A 25,320-nucleotide genomic window follows, 5' to 3' on the forward strand; every position below is an offset into this window, starting at 1 on the left:
CCTTTTCTTGAACTAAGTGCAAAGACCAGAGAGCCCCTATTTTTCTCATAGGGTGTGAAGGCTAACTAGCAAGCTGCCTCTGGTATGTTCCCAGTGCAGACGTAAGACAACCACCTCCTGCTTTTCCCCTCTGCTGCCCTTTGCATTTAAAGCTGTCTGGAGGGACTATAGTCAAGTTTCGGCCTCCTGGAAGGCATAACTGGGTTTCTGCATGTAGCTAGGGGATAGTTTATTGCATTCTAAGATATGGCATACTCAGACGCCTCTCTGGGAGAGCAACTGTGCCTCGGCCTGATTTGCTGGAGTTTGGATTTTTGTGAATGCATTGAATTTGATTAGTTGTGGGTTTCTGCCCAGTTATGTGAGCGTTGATATATAAACTGACGCTTCCCTCTTCTCTCTTGTTGACCACCTTTTGTACTTGGCCCTGCTGGGCTCTGCTGCTGTGGGTGATTGTAGAGTTTAGAGCTGCATTATATCTTCCCTTTTTGGCCGGAATCAAGCCTGAAGGCCGTTCTGAAATTCAGAAGGCCGTGCCTGTGCAGAAACCTCCAACTAATACAGGGACTCATGACATGGACAGAGTGCCCAGAAGCTCTTTCTATTCACCTGCAGAGCCCAGATAAGTGATTCAAAGAAACTACTTCTAAAAGTGCAGGTTTACTGCTGGAGAAGGTACCTGTAAAGCTCTTATTTTATTTTCTGTTTTCTTCATTTGACCTTGCTGTTAAAGTTGTCCGCCACTATGTTGGTTAGTTTTCAAGGTGCATAGATTGAGGCATGTGTGACCTAAGAGGATCCACTTAATGCCTTAGGGGGCAGACCTTACTTTCTGTTGGACAGTTTTCAGACTCAACAGTCATATAGGTTGGTCTGCGTGCCTGTATAGCCTATGGTTGGTAGGTTTTTTTTAAATCTGCATTTTGATTGAAGAACATCACTAACTCTTAACCCATGAGGTAGGCTTGCCTTCCTTGTGGCAATAAATGCATTCTTTAAATGTTGAGACACATTACTTTTCATTTGCTTGTTATCTTGCAGGTTACAACGTCAATCGATTGACATGTTTGTCTTTGTTATTGTTCTGCTTAAAGAATACACATCATTGTGGCCTCAAAAAATAAAGATTAGTGACTTGTAACAAAGTATCCATTTTTGTCAGATGTTTTGAGAATCCTCATTGTTGAACAATATTGATATCAGTCAGTTAGTGACTGTGATCAACAAATGTTAGCAAAAACTTTAGCACCCTTTTGGTGAATCTTAACTGCATTATTATGGTAATGTATTTTTGTTGCAGGTTTCTGCAATAGGTCCTAGTTTACTGAATCACTGCTTTATGCCACTGTTTCATTGTGCATTGCATGATGTGTATATTCTATGATTTGACCTGTACTGAAGATCTGCTGTTCGCAAAATACTTTTGGGGTGAGGTTGTATTGTTTTCAAGGTAGAGCTATGCAGATTAATCAGCCTTAGGTTTTCGTGGGCGGACGCTTAGGATAGGTGGGGGACTGTTGAATTTTCATGGCAAGGATGTCTGAATCAGTGGTTGATGTGACCCTTCATCAACATTTATTTTTGGAGAATCCTCCTCTGCCTTTTACTCAGGTTTGTGCACATTTCAAGACGTTTTTTACTTTACCTGTGAATATCGACAAATTACCACCTTTTTACTTACTAACAGCAAATATGATTGTTACAAATTTTGCAGGATGAAAGGGAGGAAGATCAGAAGATGATTATCAAGGAAGCCTTTGCTGGCGATAATGTAATTGAGGACTTCCTGAAGGAGAAACGTAATGCTCAGAATGCCAGCAAACCAAAGAACATTGATCTCACACTACCTGGCTGGGGAGAATGGGGTGGTACAGGTTTAAAACTCAGTAAAAAGAAGAAAAAAAGGTGAGTGTGATACAGTCTCATCAGAGCATCCCTTTGTCTCATAGGAAAATAAAAGCAAGGCTTGTGTTAAGTTTACCACAGCATCATAACTCTCTCGCGGCTCAAGTTATGCTTTTAAAGATCATATGTGAAACTAAAACACATCTATAAACGAAATGAAAGGATATTAGCAAGTTCACTCATTGCAAATAGCCTCATTTCATTTTACAATTTGAAAAAACTGCATCATGTGATTAGTATAGGCTGGCAAATGTGTAGTATTTGCTACCCAAGGATGCAACTAGTAGTGCTCTAGGGAATGTATGCACGCTCACTTAAATGCTTCAGTTATGAAACCAAGGAAGGCTTATTCGATTGAGAGAAAATACTCTAGAACATTTTGCTGGTAATCCTTCAATCTGTGTCTTTTGAATTCTCATCTAGTTGGATATTGATTTCTAACATAAATGTCGTGACGGGTATGCAACAGGCTTAATATGCATGGCGAAAATAGGGTCCGCGCTCAACATGTCCGGGGGGCTTTTGCAATGGGCATCTGTTGATTTCTAGGTAGAGGCCGTCTCAATATTTAATCATTGTATTCTGAAATAATGACTTGTGTGGAGTGTGTAGAAATATCAAAGGAATCACGTTAAGCTTGTAGCAGAAGGTGTTCAAAATACATACACTGCTATTGGAACTATGTGGCGTAAACTAGTGTTATATTACTAATAAACTTGTTTAGTTTTCCAAATAATTATTACCATTGAAATAGGAAAACAAGGAAAGTAATAATCACATGTCTATTACAGCTACTTATTAGCCTTTCTCACACATGCTGGTCCTTTATTTCGGTATTCTTTGTGGAGGAGACAGACCGGTTTAAAGACCAGCAGAAAATTGAGTCTGCTGTTCCAACATTTATTTATTTATATTAGCTTTTTATAGAGTGCTTTTCCACATGTATAATGACTAATGCCTTTTTAGGATCACCCAAAGATTAGATTTACAGGATGAAAGCAGAGACTGACTCTCTAAAGGTGGTAAGCTTGCCTAAGATAAAGTGGTAAACAAGACTTCACTATAGGTCTTTGTAAAACCATTATTTCCACCAGTCTGTGCAACAGCTCAACTGGCAGCAATCTTCATAACAGTAGCAGGTCCATACACTTCACTTCCACCAGAGAAGAAAAATTAGAATAGAGGAGGTCACAACCATCAGTATGAAAGCTTTACCACACTGCACCCAAGCATTGACTAGCCATGTTCCTGGTCCAGTAGTTCACTTTTTTACAATTGACACACAATACCTAAGGTTCTGCAGGCTCGCCAACTCTCATGGCTGAGGCAGAGTCTAGACTGTATTGGGCTACTGGGAGAGGTCATGTTGACTCCATCCTGGTCCAAACAATGTCGCTGCTATCCTCAAGTTCCTGTAGCTTGTGTGCACATGCATTCCCTCAGTAAAGGAGAGGAGAAATAGACGAGAAAATGAGGGGCTACTGGGGGGGGGGCGGAGCTTGCCTGGCTCCAAGATGGCCACAACCGTGTGAGGGTCCGAGAACCCAGACTACCGTCCTACATAATCCTGATGCATGCAGCGATATAACTTGTTTGGGAGGTGGCTCACCTTGAATTTTGCCCCCGAGGCACTATCGGACCAGCGATCGGGCCGGGCGAGAAGAGAGGCTGCCCATGCCGGAATTACGTGAACAGAAGCAGCAGCCCGATAGGAGGGGACAACTTGAGACCGCAGACAGCCTGAACTGACACTTAGTGCGCCTAGCTGTCTATCTGTCACTGATCAGATGGTGTGCGAAGTGCTGGTAAACTCCGGGGCAGAGAGTCCGTTGTGACGCAAGGCCTCCACGTTCCCAGGCGAGTGATAACAGGGACTGAGGTTGGAGAGAGGTGACGAGTGGACATAGATGCAGGGAGGTAAGGATAAACGCAATTAATCAACTGGGAGGGATGAGGAATTAACAGTGTCCGTTTCTTTCCCCGAAAATATTCAGTAGCAATCAACAAAATTGGACACTTGTTACACTGTCTGACTTTTGGTTCAGTGCAAAGTAAGGAAACCCTCAGAGAAGTCAGTGTATAGTTAGTTAGCGGTATATTTGCTTCCTCCGCCCCACACTGTCATTCATGCAGTTATCATCGGGTTTTTCCTCTTGGTGTGTACTGCTAGCCTCATCCAGAGGCACCTCCAGTCTCGAGTGCAGTGTCCAGAGACAAAAGGATTTTTCCCAAATGGATAGGATAAAAATGAAAAGGATTGCCCACGAAAAATTTAATATTTGGGCAAGCTTTCATTAATTAAAAATTGCGAATACTCATTAGTAGGCCAAGTTACGGGACTGTATGGTATTACTCAGGTAATATTGTCGACATGTTTCAGCTCTATTGGGCCAGGCGGTCTGTAGAGCTTTCGTCAGGACTTACAAAGGGTAGGTACGAACAAACACATATAAAGCTACTCACACGAATTGTGCGGTATTCCCACAACTCTATACATTGATATGAGTATGGTATTCTTCTCGATCTGTTGTAGTTACAACTTCTACTTCCTACAGGGGTACCTTCAGTCGCCACAGAGCCGCATGGAGTCCTTCCTCCTGCCTTGTGCTGACTCTGCCCCCGGAGTCAGGATAAGGATAAACACCAGAGCTGCAGAGGTCTCATGGAGTAGTGAGGCCCTAATAGCTGCAGACTGGGACCTCACGCTGCATGAGGCCTAAGGCGTCAGCCATGTAAGTGATGCAGCATCGAACATCTAGTGAGTTTGGAGCACAAACAGATCTAAGTGCCCAGATAAGGCATTAGCAAAAGGCGCAGCTGAGGAGAGGACCGTATGTGCAAGGTAAATTCGACACAGCGGCTGCAGGTGGCCCCCATTGCTTTAAACTGAGATCTCGCGCTGCAGGGGGCCAGAGATACTGATTGGAGACATACAGAAGTCTCTTCCTCAGCGAAGACATATTAAAGCATCCAAAAAAAAGAGCCCTGATTAACTTTTGTGACACGGCAAAGGGCACAGAGGCCTACCACACTCTTAGTGGCAACTATACGGGAGACTAACCATAATCAGTGAGCCTTGATGCCAGGGAAGCTCTGTTGGAGAGGGAACCACACTAGCCATCACAACGCATGGACCCTCTGGCGGGATCCCCTTATCGCCCCCCAGGCAGCTGATCAAGTACCTCAACTAGCCCTACAGCAGAGCCCTCAAAGGCACAAGATGGGCAAAACTGACAAGACGTAGCCTAAACTGCAATTTAAACCTCTTAAAAGTATAAAACCACGAGAAGTGGACGTGACCTCTGCGGAGATGAGGTCAGACACCTCTGAGCCTACTGTTGACCCTGATCTAAAACAGTTACAGCAGTGTAGCGTAGCCTGAACAAGATCGACGGTAAAATCGATGTGAGAGGCACTAATCGTCACACTGCTTAAGCCCGGTAAACCTCCAGATGAATTCTCCTCATATAGACGTCTGTCTTTATTAAATGTCAATACTAAAATATATGCCAAGATCTTGGTCAACAGATTGGTACCCTTGTTGCCAGGTGTGGTTTATGCGGAACAGGGGGGTTTTGTCCCAGAACAAAACCTATCATACAATCTTTGCACTTTATTCCGAGTCATAAAGCGAATTGACCTGAATATAAGGGCAGCAGCGGTATTCTTAGACACTGAAAAGGCGTTTGACTCCATGGAGTGGGCATTCATGCGAGCTGTGCTCACCGCATCGGGGTGGGGGAGGTTTACCTAAAGCTAATAGATACTTTATACGCTGAGCTTGTGGCTCGGGTCAGGGTGGGAGACACCATCACCTCTCTGATAAAATTAACTAGGGGGGCGAGGCGGGGCTGCCCTTTGTCACCCCACCCCCTATTGTAAACACTGATGGCTAAACCGCTAGCATGCGCTCTCCTTGAGTACTGATAGAGCGCGCAGGTCACCCGACTAACAAATCTACCATATACGTATTGGGCCCATAAAAATTCAATTCACCATATTCATTAATCGGGTAACCTTACACTCTACTATCAGTAACCCTTGTTCCTTCCTATTTATTTCCAATGTACCCGACTTACCAATCCACTGTTACGGGTACCTAATGACCACCATGGATCAGGGAGCTAGCTGTAAAAGAAAGGCAGATACCAAAAATACAAACACTATTTACTCTATTTGCACTCATAAAATAACCACAAACTCGGGAAGTTTTAAAAACCTTTATCTAAAATTCGTCAGTTTCATTAAGCATTAGGTTTACAGCCAATAAACTGTCAATAACTAAGATTATAAAGAGCACGTATCCATATAGGAAATAAATCAAGCCAACCATTTAGAATTCTAAAGGAAGGTAAAAAACCGGGAACATGCTAGTAAGACTTTTCAAGAATTTTGACTAGTCATAGTGTGACTAAAGGACGGGGAAAGATAAGGAACATACTAGAATGTATACAATTGGCAAAAGAGGGCACAATACGAGAATTTAGTTGGTCTATAGAGACTCAAAAAGTAACATGTGAGTATAGGGAGGGTAAAAGTGGAACACGCTAATATTTCAGAGCAGATTACTTTAGTTTGCTAAAGGAGGGTAAAGAAAAAGGAACATCTATATTTCATAAGCTGTATGCAGTAACGTACTTAAGGGATGAGAAGAAATGGAACATGCTAGTATAACAACTATAATGTATGACTTTTTCATTTGCCAGTGTAAGAAAGCATGGAAAATCAAATATGCAAGAGTACGTCTTTATTAAAGCAAAAGAAGAATGAAAGATGCAGAATAGATTTCCCAGCACTATATTTACCTAGAACGGTGTGAAGACCAACCCTGGCCACGGGTCAGTTAAGGACAGGAGAAACCCCAAGGAAGGACAGTCTCCAGTAGGCCAGCAGGTGCGGAATGGACACCCCAGGACAGAAAAACCAGATTAGGATCAGTACAGGACCACCAAGGAAAGACCAGCACCCGCAGTTCGGTAGCAACGCCTGCGCTACACCCTCTCTGCAGCTATCAGTCAGAACCCCGATTGGGTTATCGAATTCCCCAGCAAAGTGCTCCGCCAGCACTTAAGGTTCTTTAAAACCCCCGCTTGGGTCTGTGGAAATTACGGACAGAGTGCTCCGCAGCTCTCTGTATCAGTCACCTATTGAGTGCGTTGGATCAGTGACAGGTCAGCTATTCGGACAAGTCGGACAATTTCTCTAGCTAAACCTAGGCTAGTTATACTGTTTTCGGGTCAGTGTACCACCCCCCAAATGTTGCAAGTGTAAGAATCCCCAATTTCGATTGGTCCTCAAGTAGGACAGGTCAACACACCAACCAGAATTTACTTTCACAAGTCCTAATTTACATCTTTTGGGACCGCCTATTGAATTTGGGGTTTCCATGACTTAGGTCTCAATATTACAATAGCGCATCTATGAATTATGATACATTTAGTACATGTCAGCTTCTTCTGCTAGGCGAAGGTGCATCTTCCCAGGCACATCTTGGCTGGGACCTCGGGTTGGCAAGTGTTGAATGCCATAGAGTTCATCCACTGGCGGAAAACTGTCATGCGCAGAAAGGCTGTTCAATATGGAGTATTCCCATCCCTCATGCCCATGGATTTCGGTACATGAAAAGTAAGCGAAAACACAGAAAATAAATGAATACACTGTATACCAGGAATCCCTATATGACTCCCCTTACTTTATACTAACTTATAGCATTAATATTTAGTGCAAACGAACAGAAATGCAGAAAGCGACGAGGCAAGCATCGGCATGTGAGAACACATAGCGGCCATCTTAAGTCGAGTGCGCAAGTGCGAAAAGTTCCCACCAGAACTGCGAGTACGTCACGTCACGTGAGTGTGACCAATGCATGCGCAGAAGAAAACCCCGCCAAGCAGCGGCCATTTTAATAGCAAGCGTATTACAGTTAATAAACACATATGCAAGCATCACTAGGATACCCAAAATGTCAGAATAAATGGATAATTAGTAAGACAAACATGTTGGTTATATTCTATTACTGTTATGCGAGGTTCTTGAATACAAGCAAGACGCTTTTCGTGCGAATTCTTGCTCCATCAGTAACATGGGCACATCGATCTACGCGTCCCAGGTTATAACCTCATAGTGTCGACGTACGCATACAACACACTGCTATATGTCCGGGACCCAGATACCAACCTCCCCCCTATACTATGAGAATTTGAGAGCTTTGGAAGGCTCTCTGGTTTCCCACTCAATTGGGACAAATCCATAATATTACTACTCACTACCGCAGTAAGGCCCATAGAACTGGAATACCCCCTATGCTGGACAACAGACTCTCAGGTACTTAGGAATACAAAACATCTCGAAGAGCAATGCACAAATTAGAAGCAGATATTGAGCGATGGGTTGGGTTTCCCCTGTCCCTAATGGGGAGGATAGCACTTATAAAGATAGTTCTACCTAGGTTCCTATTCCTATTTCACCATATCTCTATACTCATACCCAAGTCATTCTTCGCAGAATTACGATCCAAACTCCTGCACTTGATGTGAGCCAGTAAGCAGTCCAGAGTACAGTGGTGGGTCATCACACTCGCATGCTATATGGGAGGGTTAAACACCCCATATCTAGAATTATATTACAGGGTGGTGCAGTGCTCAGCAGCTTATCACTGGTTACATGACCAACAAGATTTACCACATCTCTATATTGAAAGGGAGGCTGCGCAACCTCTCGCGCTCCAACAAATTTTGTTCGGAAACCCATCCTGTTGTTACGGAGTCTTGGACTCCCTCAATTGAGTGACACATGCTTGGCGTCAATTACTGAAACAGAAGGCTGGCGTAATATTATATTCACTGTTAACAAAAGGGGGAGAGAGAGAGAGTAATCTTAAATGGATTCGTTCTCCCTTAGCTGGCTTTTATAAACAAAGAGAATCCATTTCACAAAGAAAGGGAAGAGGTGTCCCTACGATGGTTGGGAACACCCTGGTTGTTTTTGGTACCCCTCACACACCAACAGGCCCCTTGGTGTCATGCTTCATCATCGGGGTCATCGCACCCCTCTACGGGATGCGGCGTGCTACGACCTACGGTTACGTGGGAGCACTTATAATGGCTATGTGTGGTGTAGGTGAGGGAATTTTTTATGTGAGTGCGTTTTTTTTAGTGAGTGATGTTTAAAAAGTGCCTGGCTCGTGGGGTGTCTCAACATTTTTTATTTGACCCCGGGCTGGTACTATTAAAATGGTGAAAAAGAGGTATACTGCGCAAACAATGTGCGCCACCTCCTATGTGTGTGTCAACATGTTTCGGTGTAAAAACACCTTCTTCAGGGCTGCCAGTCCTTCTTTCGATCAGAATAAGCCGATCATCTGTGTGTCTTAACCAATCTCTCTGAGGCCAGCTCTTCTAGACAGCCTTCCTTTCATGCAAGGGTTTCTCTTGCACTCCTCTCTAGCAGTTAGTGGGCTTCTTCATTTGAAATGGCTGCACGCAGCAGTTCACGGCAAGATCATGATTTTCCAAGGATCTGGTCTCCAACCTGACAGATGGAGGTGTCAGTCGGCGAACACCAACCCTAGTGCCCTTAGAGGTCTTTTGCAGTGTCCTCTGTTATGGAACCTCTGCATATGGTTAACGATAAATCCTGGCAAAATGACTGGGATATCTGATTAAAATAGAGATTTCTTTTGGGTTTTTTTAATAATGAAAATTCTATTACATTTTATCATGTTATACAACAATATGAAGGACAGACCAGCAAGTTTGGCACACTAATCCATCGCCGCCATCCAGCTCACCAGTGTCGTAGGGTGGGGAAGCATATGGCAATGTCAGGCTTTGCTAATACAGTTGCAATACCAAGGAGTGTGCGATTCCCCCCTCAGTCCAGCAAAGTCCTCCATGATACCAAGCAAAGCTATTCTTGGGGAGTGTTACACAGCCACTTCCAACACCACTAGGATCTTCACAAACACTCTTTACGAGTATCCTTGAATGGTAGGACATTACAATGTGATGTGGTAAAAGTGGGCCTCTGCATATTGATAATGATTACATGTCGGTGCCACCATATTATTGACCCTCCATAGACTCAAAGGTGTGAAATAGGTCCAGTGCAGATAACTGAATTGAATGAGTCTGAGTCTTGATGGGATCACCAAAACATCTGGGGACATGCATGCGTCCCTCCAGTCCAGTTTGTCAATTTTGCCCATTTGGCCTTTAGGTGCTAGAGAGCGCTTGGGGAGTTAATAACTAGGGATCTTATACCAGAGATGCCTCCCCTACCTTTGGGCCCCATGAGAATTTGTGCCTCGAGTGGGCTGCCTTCTGGTGCAAACTTCAGAAATGTCTTATGGGGATAGAATGCATGCCACGTCTTGAAATATTGTTTGAAGTGGGATTTATGTTAGCAACATTTGCTTTGGAGCTCAACAAACTACTTTAAATTGGATCCCTGCCATATGTCGCCCACATTTTGGCAATCCAAGTGAGGTCCTACTTTCTGAGCCCTCAAGGTTGGTTTGTATAGTGTAGCCAAGTATCTGCCCATGGGGGGATTTCATGACTAACTTTCCGGTCCCAGTCTGTCCATTTTAGTGCCGAGCACCATGACTCAAGGACCACTCACGTGTTATTGGGTAGGTTCTGAGTAATCGGGCCTCCAAATAGTATATTAAATATTTGATCCTGACCAATTCGTGCCACTTCAAGACGGAACGCTGGGTCTTGCCCTCCCTCATCAGCCAGTCATTCGCATTCAGAAGTTTTGATGCCAAGTAGTATAAACGAACCTCCGCATGCCTAACCTCCCATTATTATGTGGACTGACGCAGTTACCATAGGCCACTCTGGCAGGCCTCTACATCCATAGTAAGGAACAGATATTAGCTGTTGTTTTCTGGAACCAGGCCCATGTAATCGACTGGGGGAAGTTTTGGGTCGTATATAGATTTTGGAGGAACATAATCATTTTGAATAATAACACCCTGCCGAATATGTTTAGCAGGTGTTTGGACCATGTGGCGATTGCCGCTGACTGATAGAGACTTCTAGCTGCAGATTCCTTACCTTCAAATTATCCCCAGGAGTCAGACTGGATTTGGGAAACTTGAGCAGTAAACCTGCGCACCGGTAGGTGACGTCATTCTGCTCTACATTAGTGTTGGGATTACACTGGAAGTGACATACGTGGTGCCTGTATAGGCATCACCTTAGACACGGACTTCAGTTCATTTCTTGCTCAGCCAGACAGTGCAGATCCAGAGAGAGCTACCCCCAGTAAGTGTTTAAGTGACGTTTTGTCAAAGGTATTTTTTTAGACTTGTCTCCTGGTGTGGAAGAGGTGTGGCGCAGCGGCCGGGGCGACTGACTCCGGACCCCGGGAGCTCACGGTTCTATCCCCGGCGGCAGATCAGCCCAGCACCAAGTGACTCTGGGCATTAGCTCGCCTAATCTTTGCGATAGCCCTCAGTGGCTTGACACCTTCAGGTAATTGTTTGCACTTTACAAATACTGGACATTTGTGTGCTAGTGATATCCCCTAAAAAAAAAAACGGTTTTAAACCATCTGGTGCCTGCCACAGGTAGTCTATGACAGTCCCACACTTAGTTTGTCTGTGGCGCTTGGAGGGATATCACAACTACAAGACATTAGAGGACTGCCAGGCCATTAAACCAAAGGTGCTGCGGAAATGCTCTTTGTAAATACTGAATATCGGCCGACCTCGCAATGTTCAAGATCCTGGTCATGTGCAAGATCCCGGCACCACTCGCATAGCCACTCCTGATGATCGTTGTCGTGTAAGAACCACAAAAGGAAGAATTCAGAGAAGTCAAAGCACTCTTCGACTTCAGCCTGCCATCCAAGTCCTTGCAAGAGGCATAGGAACGACGTAGCTCGAGGCCACTTTTCCACTGCGAAGCCTGTTCCTGGATCCCTACCTGACTAGTCACCAATACCAGCAGGCTTCTCAGCCTTTTCGTCGCCATGGACACTGTTGCCATAGACTATGTGGGACCACCAGCCAGAGGTCAGACCAGTCCACCAATACCCCCACACCCATTCTGCCCCCCAGCAGCTGCAACCTCCAAGGCACTTTAGTTTGCCCTAATAATACAAACATGAGTATCCAGTGAAATGGCAGGATCCGCTATCGCCTGCCCTTCTGCCGTTCTGTAACATCGAACAGGTGAATACTCCAAACTGTCCAGCAGGGTTACTCCATCGCCTTTCTGGAAACCCTGCCACCCATGCCCCCCCCTTTTCATGACCGGTTGACGGAGGACCAGCTCTCCTTACACCGCAAGGATCTGCTGGCTTGTTTGGCCAAAGGAGTCATCCTGAGGGTGGCGGCATCAGAAGTAGGTTGAGATTACTCTTCCCGCTACTTTCTGGTGCCAAAAAGGACATAGGCCTCTGCCCTCTCAACTTCTTCCTGAAGAATGAGAAGTTCAAGAAGCTTACATTGGCTCAGTTTCTGTCTGCCTTTGATCCCAGAGACAGGAGGGTAGCACTGGACTTGGACCTATTTCCACATTCCCATCTTGCCTGCCCGCTGCTGTTACCTGTAGTTCACGATGGACCACATGCATTCTCATTTCACTTTAGCCTTACCAGTGTCCCTCGCGTGTTCACCAAGGGGATTGTTATGGTTGCATCACACCTGCAGAGGTCAGGAGTTCCAGTCTTCCCTTACCTCGATGACTGGCTGTTGAAGGTTGGCTCACCCCAGGTGTTCTTCTACCACCTCCAAATTAATGCAAACCTCCTGCTCTCGCTGCGGTTCACTGTCAATGTGCCGAAGTCAAATAGTCTACCTCTCAAACACTCCCTTTCATTGGAACTGTTCTGGACGCAGTGCAGTTTTAAGCTTATCCTTCTTAACTTTGAGTCAGGATATTTGTGCTATTATTCTGATGTTTCAGCCTCTAGCCTGGATTTTGGGTCAATGGACTCTGAGGCTGTTTGGCCTCATGCATCCTGCTCGTGACCCATGCCCATTGGCATATGCAGACTCTGCAGTGGACCTGAAGTGCCAGTGAGTACAGCATCAGGGGACTCTCTCCGATCTGGTCCGGATCTCGGCGGGAATTTCAAAAGACCTGCATTTTGAGCTAGCAAACTGCGATTGGGTCAGCAACCGGTTCCTCTCCCTTCCCCAACCAGAGCTGACTGTAGTGACGAGGCACGTCACTCCTGGGCTGGGGCAGCCATCTGGGAGAGATGAAGATCACAGGGCCCTGGCCTCCGGTGGAGTTCCGGCTCTACATCAACTTGCTGGCAATGTGGATGTCGATCAAGGGAAAGCTTGTGCAGGTGTTCAAGGACAGCACCACCGCCATGTGGCACTGCAACAGACTGGGCGGGGTTATGAACCATGTGTCAAGAAGTCCTGGACATAGCTGGAATGTCAGGACATTTCCCTAGGGGTTCAATACCTGGTGGGCTCTCTGAACATCAGGGCGGCTAAACTGGCGATGCCTAGCAGATATAAATGGTGTCTCCATCGGGAAGTGGCAATGGTCTCTTCCAAGATTGAGGAGAACATTGGTTTGATCAGTTCGCACCACTGAAAATGCGCTATGTCAGTAGTTCTGTATTCTGAAGTTTCAAACGAGGCTCTCGCTCAAGGATGCTTTTTTTCTCAAGTGGGACTCGAGCCTGCGGTACACCTTTCCACCAGTTCCCCTCCAGTAGCTCTGGAATGGAAGAGTATAGTTTGGTATTACAAACTCTTGAGAATGAGCAACAGTCCTCCGATTAGGCTCCGATTAGGCTGCCTCTTCAGATGGACCTTCCGTCTCAGCAGCAGGGCAGTGTGCTGCACCCGAATCTGCGCATGCTCCACCTTTATGTTTGGAGATGGAGCGGTGGCCATTGATAACTTTTGACCTGTTTGAAGTCTGCAATGTTATTCTGGCAGCCGGGCGTCACTCGCCAAGACGGTATAAACCTGCTTTTGGGTCAAATTTGTGACATGGTGTGCCTCTGATATGTGTATTTGAAGTCCTTAAGTGCTGCACACCAGTACAACAGCTTCCTTGGTGGCTCTGTGCTTCTGGTGTGGACAGGTTGCTAAAAGTAACTGATGTCAGCAAGCTGGTGTGGGGCAAATATAGGTATAACAGAAGAGTATGCACAGCTGAATGGTGCTACCTACTCACATGCAGGGATACTGCATAAGGTATTACAGTTCCAATGTAACACCTGGAGATAATTCTAAGGAATCGGCAGCTACATGGTCTCAACCAGTTGAGGCTTTGTCGAAGGTAAGTAACTTTTTCTTCAGCACTCTTTTTAGATGCAGTTCAGAGTTTGTAGATTCCTGTGGCCCAGCTCTTGGGCTGGCTTCATGAAGATCCTTTTTTGTGTATTTGTCCCGGAAAGGCCCAGCCTCAGTCTTTGTCTGAGTGTCACCGGGCAGGAGGGCTGACTGAGAGGTCCCTGTCTAATGGCTTTCTAATTATGGACTTTAAAAGAATGAGTCAGCCTCGTTTGGAATTCAAACGTGTGACATTCATAGATTGCAGCTGTCAGCCGAGGCACCTTTGTGGCTACATGTGTGAGACCATGGAGGACAAGGATGACTAGCACTAACAGTTATTTATGCCACAAAGACTGGCCCGCTAACCTAAAAGGAGCCTGTGGTTAGCACCCTGTTGGGCGTTGTTCAGACTGATACAAGGAGTTTCTACCCTTTTCTTGGAACGGTAAACATATTTGATCTCGGAGGCACGACTGAGAACCTTTTTTTCTGTATTTGACAATCACTCAAATGTTGGCAGTGGTAAAAATCCTGAGTTCGCCATCTCTGCCAGGAAATTCCCAGAAAACTGGTGTTGGTTTCCGATAGTCTAAATTTTGTTTCAGGAAAATTGAAATAAAAAAAAAGAATTCTTGTATTGCGCTTCTATATCTGGTTATCTGCCTTTTCTGAGACTAATGGTACAGAACACGGAAAAAGAATATAACTCCCAATTTCAGAATAAATATTGAAAAATTATTTATATCAAAAAAATTCAGTGAAAAGATCTATGATACAAATTTGCATGTGAACAACACTTTATTTCTTGTTGAGGGTCGTAAATATTGGTTTAGAAACGGAATGGTAGTTACTACTGTAGTTTTTTGGGAAGATGGGTGTCAAACAGGAGAATGCTGCCAGATAGTGCCAACAGGATCCTGTTTTCGGGTTCCAAGCTGGCAACGTGGATCATTCTATAAGTACTACTCTTCGTACCGCGAAGAAAGATATGGGATTTGTTGTCAGTTTTGAATCTGTCCTTCCTGTCATGATGAGGAAAAAGACTATGTTTAGCTTAGTGAAAAAAAGCTGCTATCCCTAGCCAGTAAACTAGTCATCTCGGTTCCATGTGCAGGTCTAAATCCAGAGTGACAGCAGGCCACAGTTTTTTCTAGAAATCCGAGTCTCCTATACGTGAGCAAAGACATTCTGCTAAATAATGAGCCAGGCTTTTTCTAGGACCAAAGGTATCATTACTGAACTCAGCAGCCTTCTAGCTATGAACATTTAAATCTGCCCGAATGCCACCTTCATGTTATGCAGAAGTACAAAACTCAGGGGTCACAGGAGGCAATCCTCCTTGGCTCCTGGTTTCCGATCATGTAAAATTAAGAGTTTTAACTCTGATTTATAAATCTGTCCTTTTGCTTTATTTATTTCATTTACAAGGCAGACACAGTAAACTGACTTGCCTGTAGGCGCCAGGATTAATAAACTAGCAATGTCAAATACTATTTTGAAAAAGATACGGAAAAAGCAGAACGGTTTCTGGCATAGGACACTGCCACTCAGTTAGTATCTGAATAAGAACATCTTTTTCTTTTTGCCTGAAAGTCAATAGTGAAATCTTTTCAATAATGTCAACTGATCCTAGGACTATTGATAGCAGATCTATCCAATCACTTTTTAAATGGAGCCCTTAGTTACTGGATCATATAATTTGCCTTATACCTGAAATCTTTTTCTGGTAGATACTGTGGGCACTTACCACAATGCACTTCCAAGCCAGACATGCTGTTTTAAATACTTGTGCTTCTCAACTGGAAGACAATGTAGGCATCCTAGCCCTGCCGAGATATGAGCACATTGTTCCAAGCTAAGTATTGCTATTGAATTCCGTGTTTACTGGAGTCAAGCAATAGGAATCTTTGCACATCTCATTATTAGAACATTAGCATAGGCCAATTTAAAGTTAATTAAAGTGCCTGTAATGTTTCATGGTGTTTCTCTTTAGTACATTATTAAGTTTAAGTTTTTTAACAAATTTTATAGTTACTCAAAACCATTGCAATAAAACGACAAGTTCAAGTTTTGAAGTACATAGTACTTTTGTTCTTTAAAATTATACTAAAATAGATACAATAAAACATGTTTAAAACGGCTCATTGGGAATTTAAAACTTTTGGATTCCACAGTCCCCATCAATCTGGCTGTACCCTCGGAGCCGGTTAGTGTTATCCATCGGAGCCGGTTGGTGTTATCCATTAGTTAGCCCTGGTTAGGTGTATGTAGTAAAGTGCGAGTGCAGAAAGTGCAGCTGGTGTTATACTCATATGTTCAGGGTTGAGAAGGGGTGATTCCATTGTTGTGGGGTACGTATGCCTCGGCAGGCCTGGGGGTTGTGCTATGAAGCAGCCTCTCTCAACCTTCAGCATAAATTGAACAAAATAAATGTTCAGCGGGGAGTTCCCCGGGTCGAATCAGGCCACCACCGCCGGCCTTCGCAAACGTATTCCTCTTTGATTACAAGGTATTTTCAGTAACTGTCTCCTTTCACCATGTACCACGTTACAGGAGCAAACTAAGTGGAGGAGGTCTTCCTTCCCACCCCACAAAGGCCATCGGTGTCAGTGAGACTTTATCGTAATCAGGGTGGAAGATGAGCTTTTGCAGGTAGAAGACCCTGCCGATATCTTAAGAACTGCAGCTTGACAGTGGCTGGGTATCCAGTGGAAAAAGAATTCTGTGGTACAAGGTGTTTGTAGTTTTGTAATGTCATTCTATTTTAATTTTAAAGAGTGTTATATCCATCCATGCACTATTTTTGATAAGGGGCCTTGTCCTCAATGACAGAGCAGATTTTTCGGGCCTTCGAGACCATCTGCTTGAATACCTGATGGCTGATGGGGGATATCCCAAAGCTGTGTGAACCCTGTGAGTTCAAGTGATTCTTGTAGGTAGGCCCTTGCCGGTGACAGTTCACGATTCTGCAGCTCCTTCCATAGCAGGTGGTTCAGTGCGTTTGGCTCTGCTTTCCTGATCATATTCCAGCATATTAAGTATGCCCCACGCTTGGGAGGCGACTTTTTAGCAACCACAGTTGAATCAGTGCTGTTGAGGTGGGCCATGGAAGTGAGAAGATCGTTCTGTAGGCACCTACCATTATGCTTTCCAAGACTTTACATCTCGGTCTCTTAGCAGGTCACTCCTGTATGAGATTGTTGCTATGAGTTTTGCTTTTCCTACTCAAGTAGGGACATCCAGACAGTTTTTTGTACATGTTTTCGAGTGTTCTAACCAGCGCCATTGTACTGGATTTCTCTGTATGCTGGTATTCCCTTTTTGTCTCTGACAGAACATTGGCATTGTGCATATTACCCTGTTCTCTGTATGTTCTGGTTTAGGCCATGTGTAGAAGAATACTGGGACCCTGGGACTAGTTTACATTTTTTGAAGATAAATGCACTTCTCTATGGGCCTGCTTCTTGTGGAGAGGGTGGAGCAAACGGACAGTCTACCTCTTTTCAAAACAGTATGTCAAAACCTAACTTTTTAAAGCTCTGCGTCGCTCATTACGACTGTTGTCTTTTCTACTGTGCCTGGATACCTTTAGTTTATGACACCCTATAGATATTAGTCTGTTGACTGTTTGGTGTAAGGTAATTACACCCAACCCCAAACTGTTTCTACTGCCCACCGTAGCTGGAATACAATGGCTGGAGTACATTGAGATGTGACGTTAATAGCACCATAAGACAGTAAAGTGTGCAGTGTGCACTTCATGAATCTCCCTAACTCGTGTATTCAACTGTTCAGCATACCCACATCAGAGAATTATTTTTCTAGTAAGTTATTATGCCTGTGTTCCTTAATGAAAACTGAAATTATGTCAGTGTTTCGAACAAGTAGTTCACCTTGGTAGTTTGTAGGTCTCTGCTTCTTTCAGCTTTAGCTGTCTGTTGTTGAAAGACCTGTTATGTACAATATCAATACCGTGGGCTTTGGTTCAGCCCATTGCTTATCGTTCGTTGGTTTTCTTGTCGTCTTATTTGCTTTTTGCTCTTTCAATGGTGTTTCTTCTTTTTTAGTGTCTATCTTTCCCCTGGAGTATAGCATCTTCATCACCTTTTTGTTTAGATGACATATCCGTCAACTGGTTATATTCACAGGACGGTTTTTCTTTTGCTATCAGCACTTTCTCTCTCCCCGTTTCCTGTGTGCTGCTTTCATTTCACATCCCCCCAATGTTCTCCATATTGATCCCCATCCCTGCTCCTTAGTTGCTTCCTCTATTCCTCATCATCCTGCTATTCATGTTTTTTCTTTTTTTTTTCTCTCCCCTGCTCCAATCAGGGTAACTCTGTAGCTCCCCTGCCCATCACTGCACACTGCTGTTTGTTAGCGGCATTGACCTGCTCCCTCCACATCTCTTGCACTGGTGCGGTTATACTCCCCCTCCATTGCTACTCTACCCCATACCAGTCCCATTTTTGTGTGTTCAGTGTCTAACTGCAACTCCAAATCCTCCAAAAACTTGCTTCTTGATGCACTTGAAGACCATCAGGGAGGGGAAGGTGAAAGTTCACGAGCCATAAGAAATGAGCCATGTCCATGCCGCAGACAGCGGACCCGCTCCCAATTGCGGGCCAAGTCCTCTTTCGGGTCGTATTCCAAGTCCCTATCTTTGGGCGAGTTGAAGATAACTTTGAGAGACGAGTCTCACCACGTGAAGTCTCAGTAGGATTCGTCTCTGTCCCACCACTCTCACTGCGGGGATAAGTTGGCACACAAAGAACCGGAGTCTGCTCCCCTCGACCAACTCAGTCCATTCTTATTTTTTTTTGGGTGGAGTTTTATATTAGGTAAACTAGACCCGGAGGTATCAGAGCGCTTTACATGAGCACCAGTTATGTTCCTGACGGACTCATTCATTTTTGTTAGGCACTGGAAGATTGTGATTTGCCCAGAATCACAGAATGTTGAGCATCCCTGCCAAGACTGCAACCCAGTCCCCGGCTCCATGGTCGACCGCCCTAGACGTTAGGCCACTTAATGTCCCCTAATTCTGAGGCTAGTCGAAGCATGCAGCGAATTCCCCTTGCCATCCTTGAACCCACAGCTGATAGAGGCTTTCAGGAGGCCATGCTATAAATTTTAGGACAATCCGACTCGCTCTGGAGTTGCTCGCAGCTACAGGAGCCTCTAGTCAGACTTCCACTGGCAGGGTCTGTCCTGGTGCTGACTGACCCTGTTGGGCCTCAGTTGGTATCCATACTTGTGCCTCCACTACTGTGCCAGAGGCCTCATTAGTTCCAGCTGCTCTAGCACAGTCCTCGACTCCAGTGACCTACCTACTCAGACTCCTGCTTCCGATCAGGAGTGGGTGTCTTCCAGTGCCAGGCCTATGTCTCTTTACTAGATTACCAAGGCGCAGCCCCCAACATTGGATACATCCTAGCTTCTCCTTTGACTCCAAGAGTATTGTAGGCTTAAAGCCATTTATGTTTGTATCAAATTTTGGTGCCGTTCAATGACTTTAAAATGTTCCACATGATGTAGGTCAGGGTCCTGCACTGAAATCTCCACTTCCATGTGTGCAGATTAAGCGGCACCAACTAAGTGGGCTTGATCAGCCCGTAGAAGTAGTGGATGTCATTCTTGCTGCTAGACACCCTTCTATCAAATCTATTTCCGCTGGTCATTGGATGAAGTTTGTGGCCTGGGGATCGTCCAGTTGACCTCCTTCAGGTCAAATTATCTCATGTTTTGGTAGTGTTATATCTCTAGCCCAGTAATCTCTTGCTGTGTCGACCATTACAGGTTATGTATCGGTCACTTTAGCCTTTCTGTGTTTACCCGATGCAGCCTTGTTATTCAAGCCACCAGTTGTGTATTTATTAAAGGGGCTCACGTATGTTTCCTCCTGTAACCCTAATTTGTTCCTCACATTCTTGATGTGCAGGCTCTTCAAGCTTACGCACAGTTGCTCTATGAGAATGCAGACTATTGAAACCATATTCCTTATTGCATTTACTCCTGTTTGCCCTGTCCGTGATCTGAGGGCTCTCTTCTTCCATGACAAGCTGATGCTGCGAACTTGAGCTTCCTTTCTGCTGAAGGTGGTGTCACCTGTCCACGTGGAAAAGTCCATCACTTTCCTTGCCATTTTCGCTCCACCTCAACTCTCTAAGGAGGAGAAGCTTCACAGCTTGCTCCCAAAAAGAGCTCTAAGCTTTTATATTGAGCGTATGAAACCGCACCAGATGATTGATCAGCTTTTTGTTGGCTGTGCCGGTGCTACGATAGGAAGCATGGTCCAGAAGCAGACCTAGTCTAGGTTGATTGTCCTGTGTATAAAACCCACTGTGCTGCATTCAAAACGAACCTCCTGAGGGTCATTTGTCTCGTTCCACAACCAAGGTTGTCACTGCAGCGTTGGGAAGAGTTGTTCCAGTGTTGGACATCTGCCAGGCTACCACATGGATGTAAGTATACCTCTTCACCAAGCATCACTGTCTCGACAATCAAGTCTGCAGGGAGGGTCGTTTCGCCTGCTTGATCCTGCAAGACTTCCTAGTGTAAGTCCTCTCCTCGGACTCCACCTTCTTGGGAGGTGCTGCTTTGATATCTGTTCAACAGATGAGGAGTCTGTAGTTAGAAGTAGCCATTCAAAGAACCAGATACTTACCTTTGATAACAATCGTTCTTGTGGATAATCACACCTACCTCCTACCTGTTCAGTGAAGTGGACTTTTAGTATTCTAAAAATGCCCTGCATTAGATGGTGTACATCATCTCCTTTCCAACTTGTCTCAATCCACTTTTAGGGGCGCACAAAAGTTGCAAGATAAGTTGACATTGGCGTGCAGGGTGGCTCAGTGTCATCACTTCCAGTGGTCACTTATTGGCCTATTGGAACATTTGCTAAGAAAATGTTCTTGATACAGTCTGTCGCCTGTGGTAATTCAAAAGGTGAGGAATCTGCAGTTAGAGTGTTCATCAGAAAGAGTGTTACCAACGATAAGTAACTAGTTCTTCTGTATGACTCCAAGCACACAAGTGCATCCCCAAGGTTCACCTACCTAATAAATGTAAGCAGTGGGGAAGGGACGCACACTGCTGGTCCGTCTCGACCAGCCCTCCCTCCAAAATGCTAGCACTGGCTCAGCTAAATGATCACAAGCACTTTCTTTCTTTTGAGTTAATGACAATATAATGAACTGCATTTTCCAGAATGCAATAGGAACTTTTGCTGGGATGCCAGTATTTCGCTCCCTTACCTTTGCACTAACTAATATACAGCTTTTATGGTTTAATTCTTTTATTGAGTTTTCACAAGAAATAAAACATGAAGGCATTGCGGTGTTAGGCATACGAGACATGCTCAGTGTCCATGCGTCATTGAAAAGCAAACAGATTGCCCACAGGGTCTGTGCATTAACATTAAGCAGTTGAGTTGCCTTAAAACTGAAGAACACTTCCCTCCCTCCGCCCACCCCCCTCTGTCCACCAAAGAAAAAATCATGATCAGAACAATCTGCTTGAGGAGGCAATAAACTAATTCATTTGGGCCTTCGTACTCGTACCTTCTTCATTGGTTTTGGGTCTGGTATTGGCGTATCTGCCAGTTTTAGGAGACGTAGGTATCTGGGGCAGCTCAGCTCACGAAATTCACCTGTGAGCAGTGTCAAGAATGGGCGCCATAGCTCCGGGAATTCCTCCCCCCTCCCGGCCTGGACCAGCGACAGCTTCTCCATCCCAAGCACCATCCACAACCTATGTAGCCAGCTCGTGTGTGGGGGGCTGTGTGGTGATCTCCAGTGTGCCACTACGTTCTGGGTAGCTGCCCCTAGGGCAATGAGACGGCCCCTGCGAGATTTTAGTGGGTACATCAGGGTGTTGGGCAGTCCCAACAAGATGTACGTGGGGAATCGGGACAGCTGAGTATCGAGATGAGAATCCACCTCGTCTATGATCGAATCCCAGTATTCCCGTATGTGCTTGCAACTCCAGAGTAGATGTTCCAATGTGCCCAGTTCCCCACAACTCCTCCAATAGCGGTCGCTGACTGAAGGGTTCGCCTGGTGTAGACGCTCGGGTGTGTAGTACCAGTATGTAGCTACCTTGGTGAGGGTTTCAGTGAGACCAGAGTGGTATGCGGAATGTCTTGCTCTATGATAAATCCCGGTCCATTCCTTGTCTGTGAGAGTCCTACCCAACTCCCTCTCCCACCGACATCTTCATGCATTGTATGTGTGGGTGTTCGTAAGAAGGAGGTGTTGATATAGGTCAGAAATCAGTTTCTTCTCGGAAGTGCGGGTTATCAGCCATTTCTCATAGGGGGTGAGGTAGCGATGAGCTCCAGGTTTAATGTCAGGTTGGAGGGCCCAGTGTCGTACCTGCAAGTATCCTAGCCTATCTCCCTCTGTTATAGCGTAGGCTTCCTTCATTTGCTGAAAGGACAGAATACCCTCCAGGTTGAAAAGGTGCCCCAGTTCCTTGCAAGGAGTGCGTCGCCAGTCTACAAATGCTTTCGGGTCTAGACCCGGGGTGAAGTCAGGGTTAGCAAAAAGAGGCATCAAGGGGGAGGGAAAGGTCATCAGTTCATGTTTGGTAGCTACCCGGTCCCACACCTTCATGACTGTGCTGGTGATCTGGGATGCGTAAAGGTTAGGCGGCCTGTGACGCCTCGGTAGAATGGGGATTCCCTGTAGTGGCATACCGGCAACCGCCTGGTCCTGGAACAGCCAGGGTTTGCTCGATTCCAACTGGTACCATTCTACAAGGCTCCGCATTTGCGTCGCGTAGAAATAGAGCAGGAGATCCGGGACTCCCACCACACGCAGGGGGCAGGATCGCGATGACGTGCTTGAAACGTGGGCGACGACCTTGCCAAATGTAACGTGCTAGCTCAGACTGCATCTGCTGCAGCCAACCGTGAGGAGGGCGCAGGGGAAGGGTCTGGAATAGATAGAGGATTTGTGGCATTAGTGTCATTTTAGTGTCCGCTATTCTCACCAACCAAGAAAGCGAAAGGCGTATCCACCACCGCAACTCCTCCTGCAGCTGTGTGCGAAGTCTGGCATAATTTGCTTCCACCGTGGCAGGGATAGTAGGACCCAATAGGACTCCCAGATAGGGGACCGTAGGGTCCGACCACTGTATATCGTGTTCCTCCCGTATAGCAGCCAGGGTTTCGGGCGATAGCGAGATGTTGAGGACGATCGATTTGTCCTCATTCACCCTGAACCCCGAGGCGAGCGCAAAGCTATGGAGTGCCACGAAGAGTGCACGTAGTGAGGGTATCGGATCGGTAACAGAGAGCAGGATGTCATCCGCGTAAAGGCTGATCTTGTGAATGTCGCCCCCAAATTTAATACCTTTAATAAGAGCATGTTGCCTAATCCTCTGTGCCAGTGGTTCCACGTATAAGGCAAAGTAGATTGGGGAGAGGGGGCACCCTTGTCTGGTCCCTCTGATGATCGGAAATCTAGGGGAGGTGTGACCATTGACGCGCACCGTGGCATTGGGTAGCCTATAGCAGTTTAGGATGCGGGTGCATAGTTTGTCCCCGAGACCAAATGGACGCAGGACCTGCTCTAATTAGGGCCAATGCACCCTGTCAAATGCTTTCTCCGCATCGATGGTGAGAAGCATGCAGTCCGGCCGTGTGTGCGACCCGGCCTCGATAAGATGTAAAACTCTCCTGGTGTTGTTGCTAGTTTGACGCTGGGGTATGAACCCAGCCTGGTCTGTTTCAATGAGTTGTTGCATGTAGGGTGCGAGCCGGGCTGCAAGAATACCTGTGTAAAGTTTCAAATCTATATTCAATAACGAAATCGCCCGGTAAGAGCCACAGCTAGTCCTATCCCTGCCGGGCTTCGGTATGACCGAGATAGAGGCCTCCAGGAGGTCAGCAGGGATCGCGCCTGGTTGGTCAAAGGAGTTAAAAAGGTCTCGGAGTAGGGGGGCTACCTGGTGGCAGAAAGTTTTATAAAAAATCGCAGGGTATCCATCAGGTCCTGGCGATTTCCCTTGTTTGAGGCGGGAGATTGCGGATACAACCTCCTCTAGGGCTATGGGCCTGTCTAGGAGGTCGGCTTGGGCCGTATTTAAGGATGGCAGCTGCGCGGCCTGTAAGTACGTCCGACCTGCCTGGATATCCAGGGCGTCGCCCGTATAATGGGACTGGTAGAATGCCCCAAAGGTCTCTGCTATATCCGTGACTAGCTCCCCCCGGTCGTTCGCAGGGCTTGCACTCCCTGTCGCACGCGTTGTTCCCTCAATTTGGTCGCCAACAGCCAACCACAGCGATCCCCTCCAGTGTAATATGCCTGCCGAAGGCGAAGAGCAGCATACTCTGCCGCATCTTGGTCAAGAGCTGCCAGCATTTTCCTTTCTTTACAGAGTTGGCGCCAGGCCCTCATGGCTCCCGTGCGCTGGTGCATTTGCTCTAGTTCCGCCACTCGCTGCATAAGCTCTGCTCGCTTTTGTTCCCTATCTTTATTGTTGGCAGTTGCCACAGAGATGAATTCACTTCGTAGGACCGCCTTGAGGGCCGACCATTGCGTCGCCCGCGTGGTATCTGCAATAGCGTTGTGGGTCAAGAATTGCGTAATGGCGCCCTTGATTCGCTCTATTGTCGTGGGGGTACTAAGAAGGGACTCCCGAAGGCGCCAGTGTCGCTGTGGGACCGGTGTTGTCGGTAAAGAGAAAGTGGCCACTATCGGTGAGTGGTCTGAGAGCGAGGCCGGTAGTATCTCTATGTCATGCGTTCACGCCGCTATCTGGGACGCGCAAAGGAAGTAATCGAGCCTCGCATAGGATTTGTGTGCCCCTGAGTGATAGGTGTAAGCCGCGCTGCGGGGATGGAAACGTCTCCATAAGTCGATGACACCAAGCTCCCGAAGATGTGCGTGGCCTGATTCGGAGAGGGCTCCCACTTGCCCCGTACGTTGGCATGAGCGGTCTGCTGTGTTGTGGAAGACTAGGTTGAGGTCCCCCCCCTATCAGTAGGTGCCTTTCAGTGGTGGCTGTAGTTGCCGCTAGCGCCGTTCGGAGAAATGCCTCCTGTTTCTCATTGGGTGAGTAGATTGAGCCTATCAATAGCGTCATACCTGCTACTAGGAAGCGGTACACTAAAAATCGCCCCTTCATCTCTGCTTCTTTCTGCAACA

At 46.0% G+C, this 25,320-nt stretch overlaps 1 protein-coding gene across 2 annotated transcripts in view; it reads left to right on the forward strand.

Annotated features, from left to right (window-relative positions):
* Positions 1-25,320, forward strand: part of UTP14A (UTP14A small subunit processome component) — a 413,069-nt gene that overhangs the window by 327,679 nt on the left and 60,070 nt on the right. For both annotated transcript variants that reach the window (XM_078688447.1, XM_078688446.1), the window contains exon 13: positions 1,715-1,905. In XM_078688447.1, the coding sequence (XP_078544573.1) occupies positions 1,715-1,905 (191 nt within the window). The remainder of the gene's footprint in view (positions 1-1,714; positions 1,906-25,320) is intronic.

Source organism: Lissotriton helveticus, chromosome 4_1, assembly GCF_964261635.1.
Source record: "Lissotriton helveticus chromosome 4_1, aLisHel1.1, whole genome shotgun sequence".
NCBI lineage: Eukaryota > Metazoa > Chordata > Amphibia > Caudata > Salamandridae > Lissotriton > Lissotriton helveticus.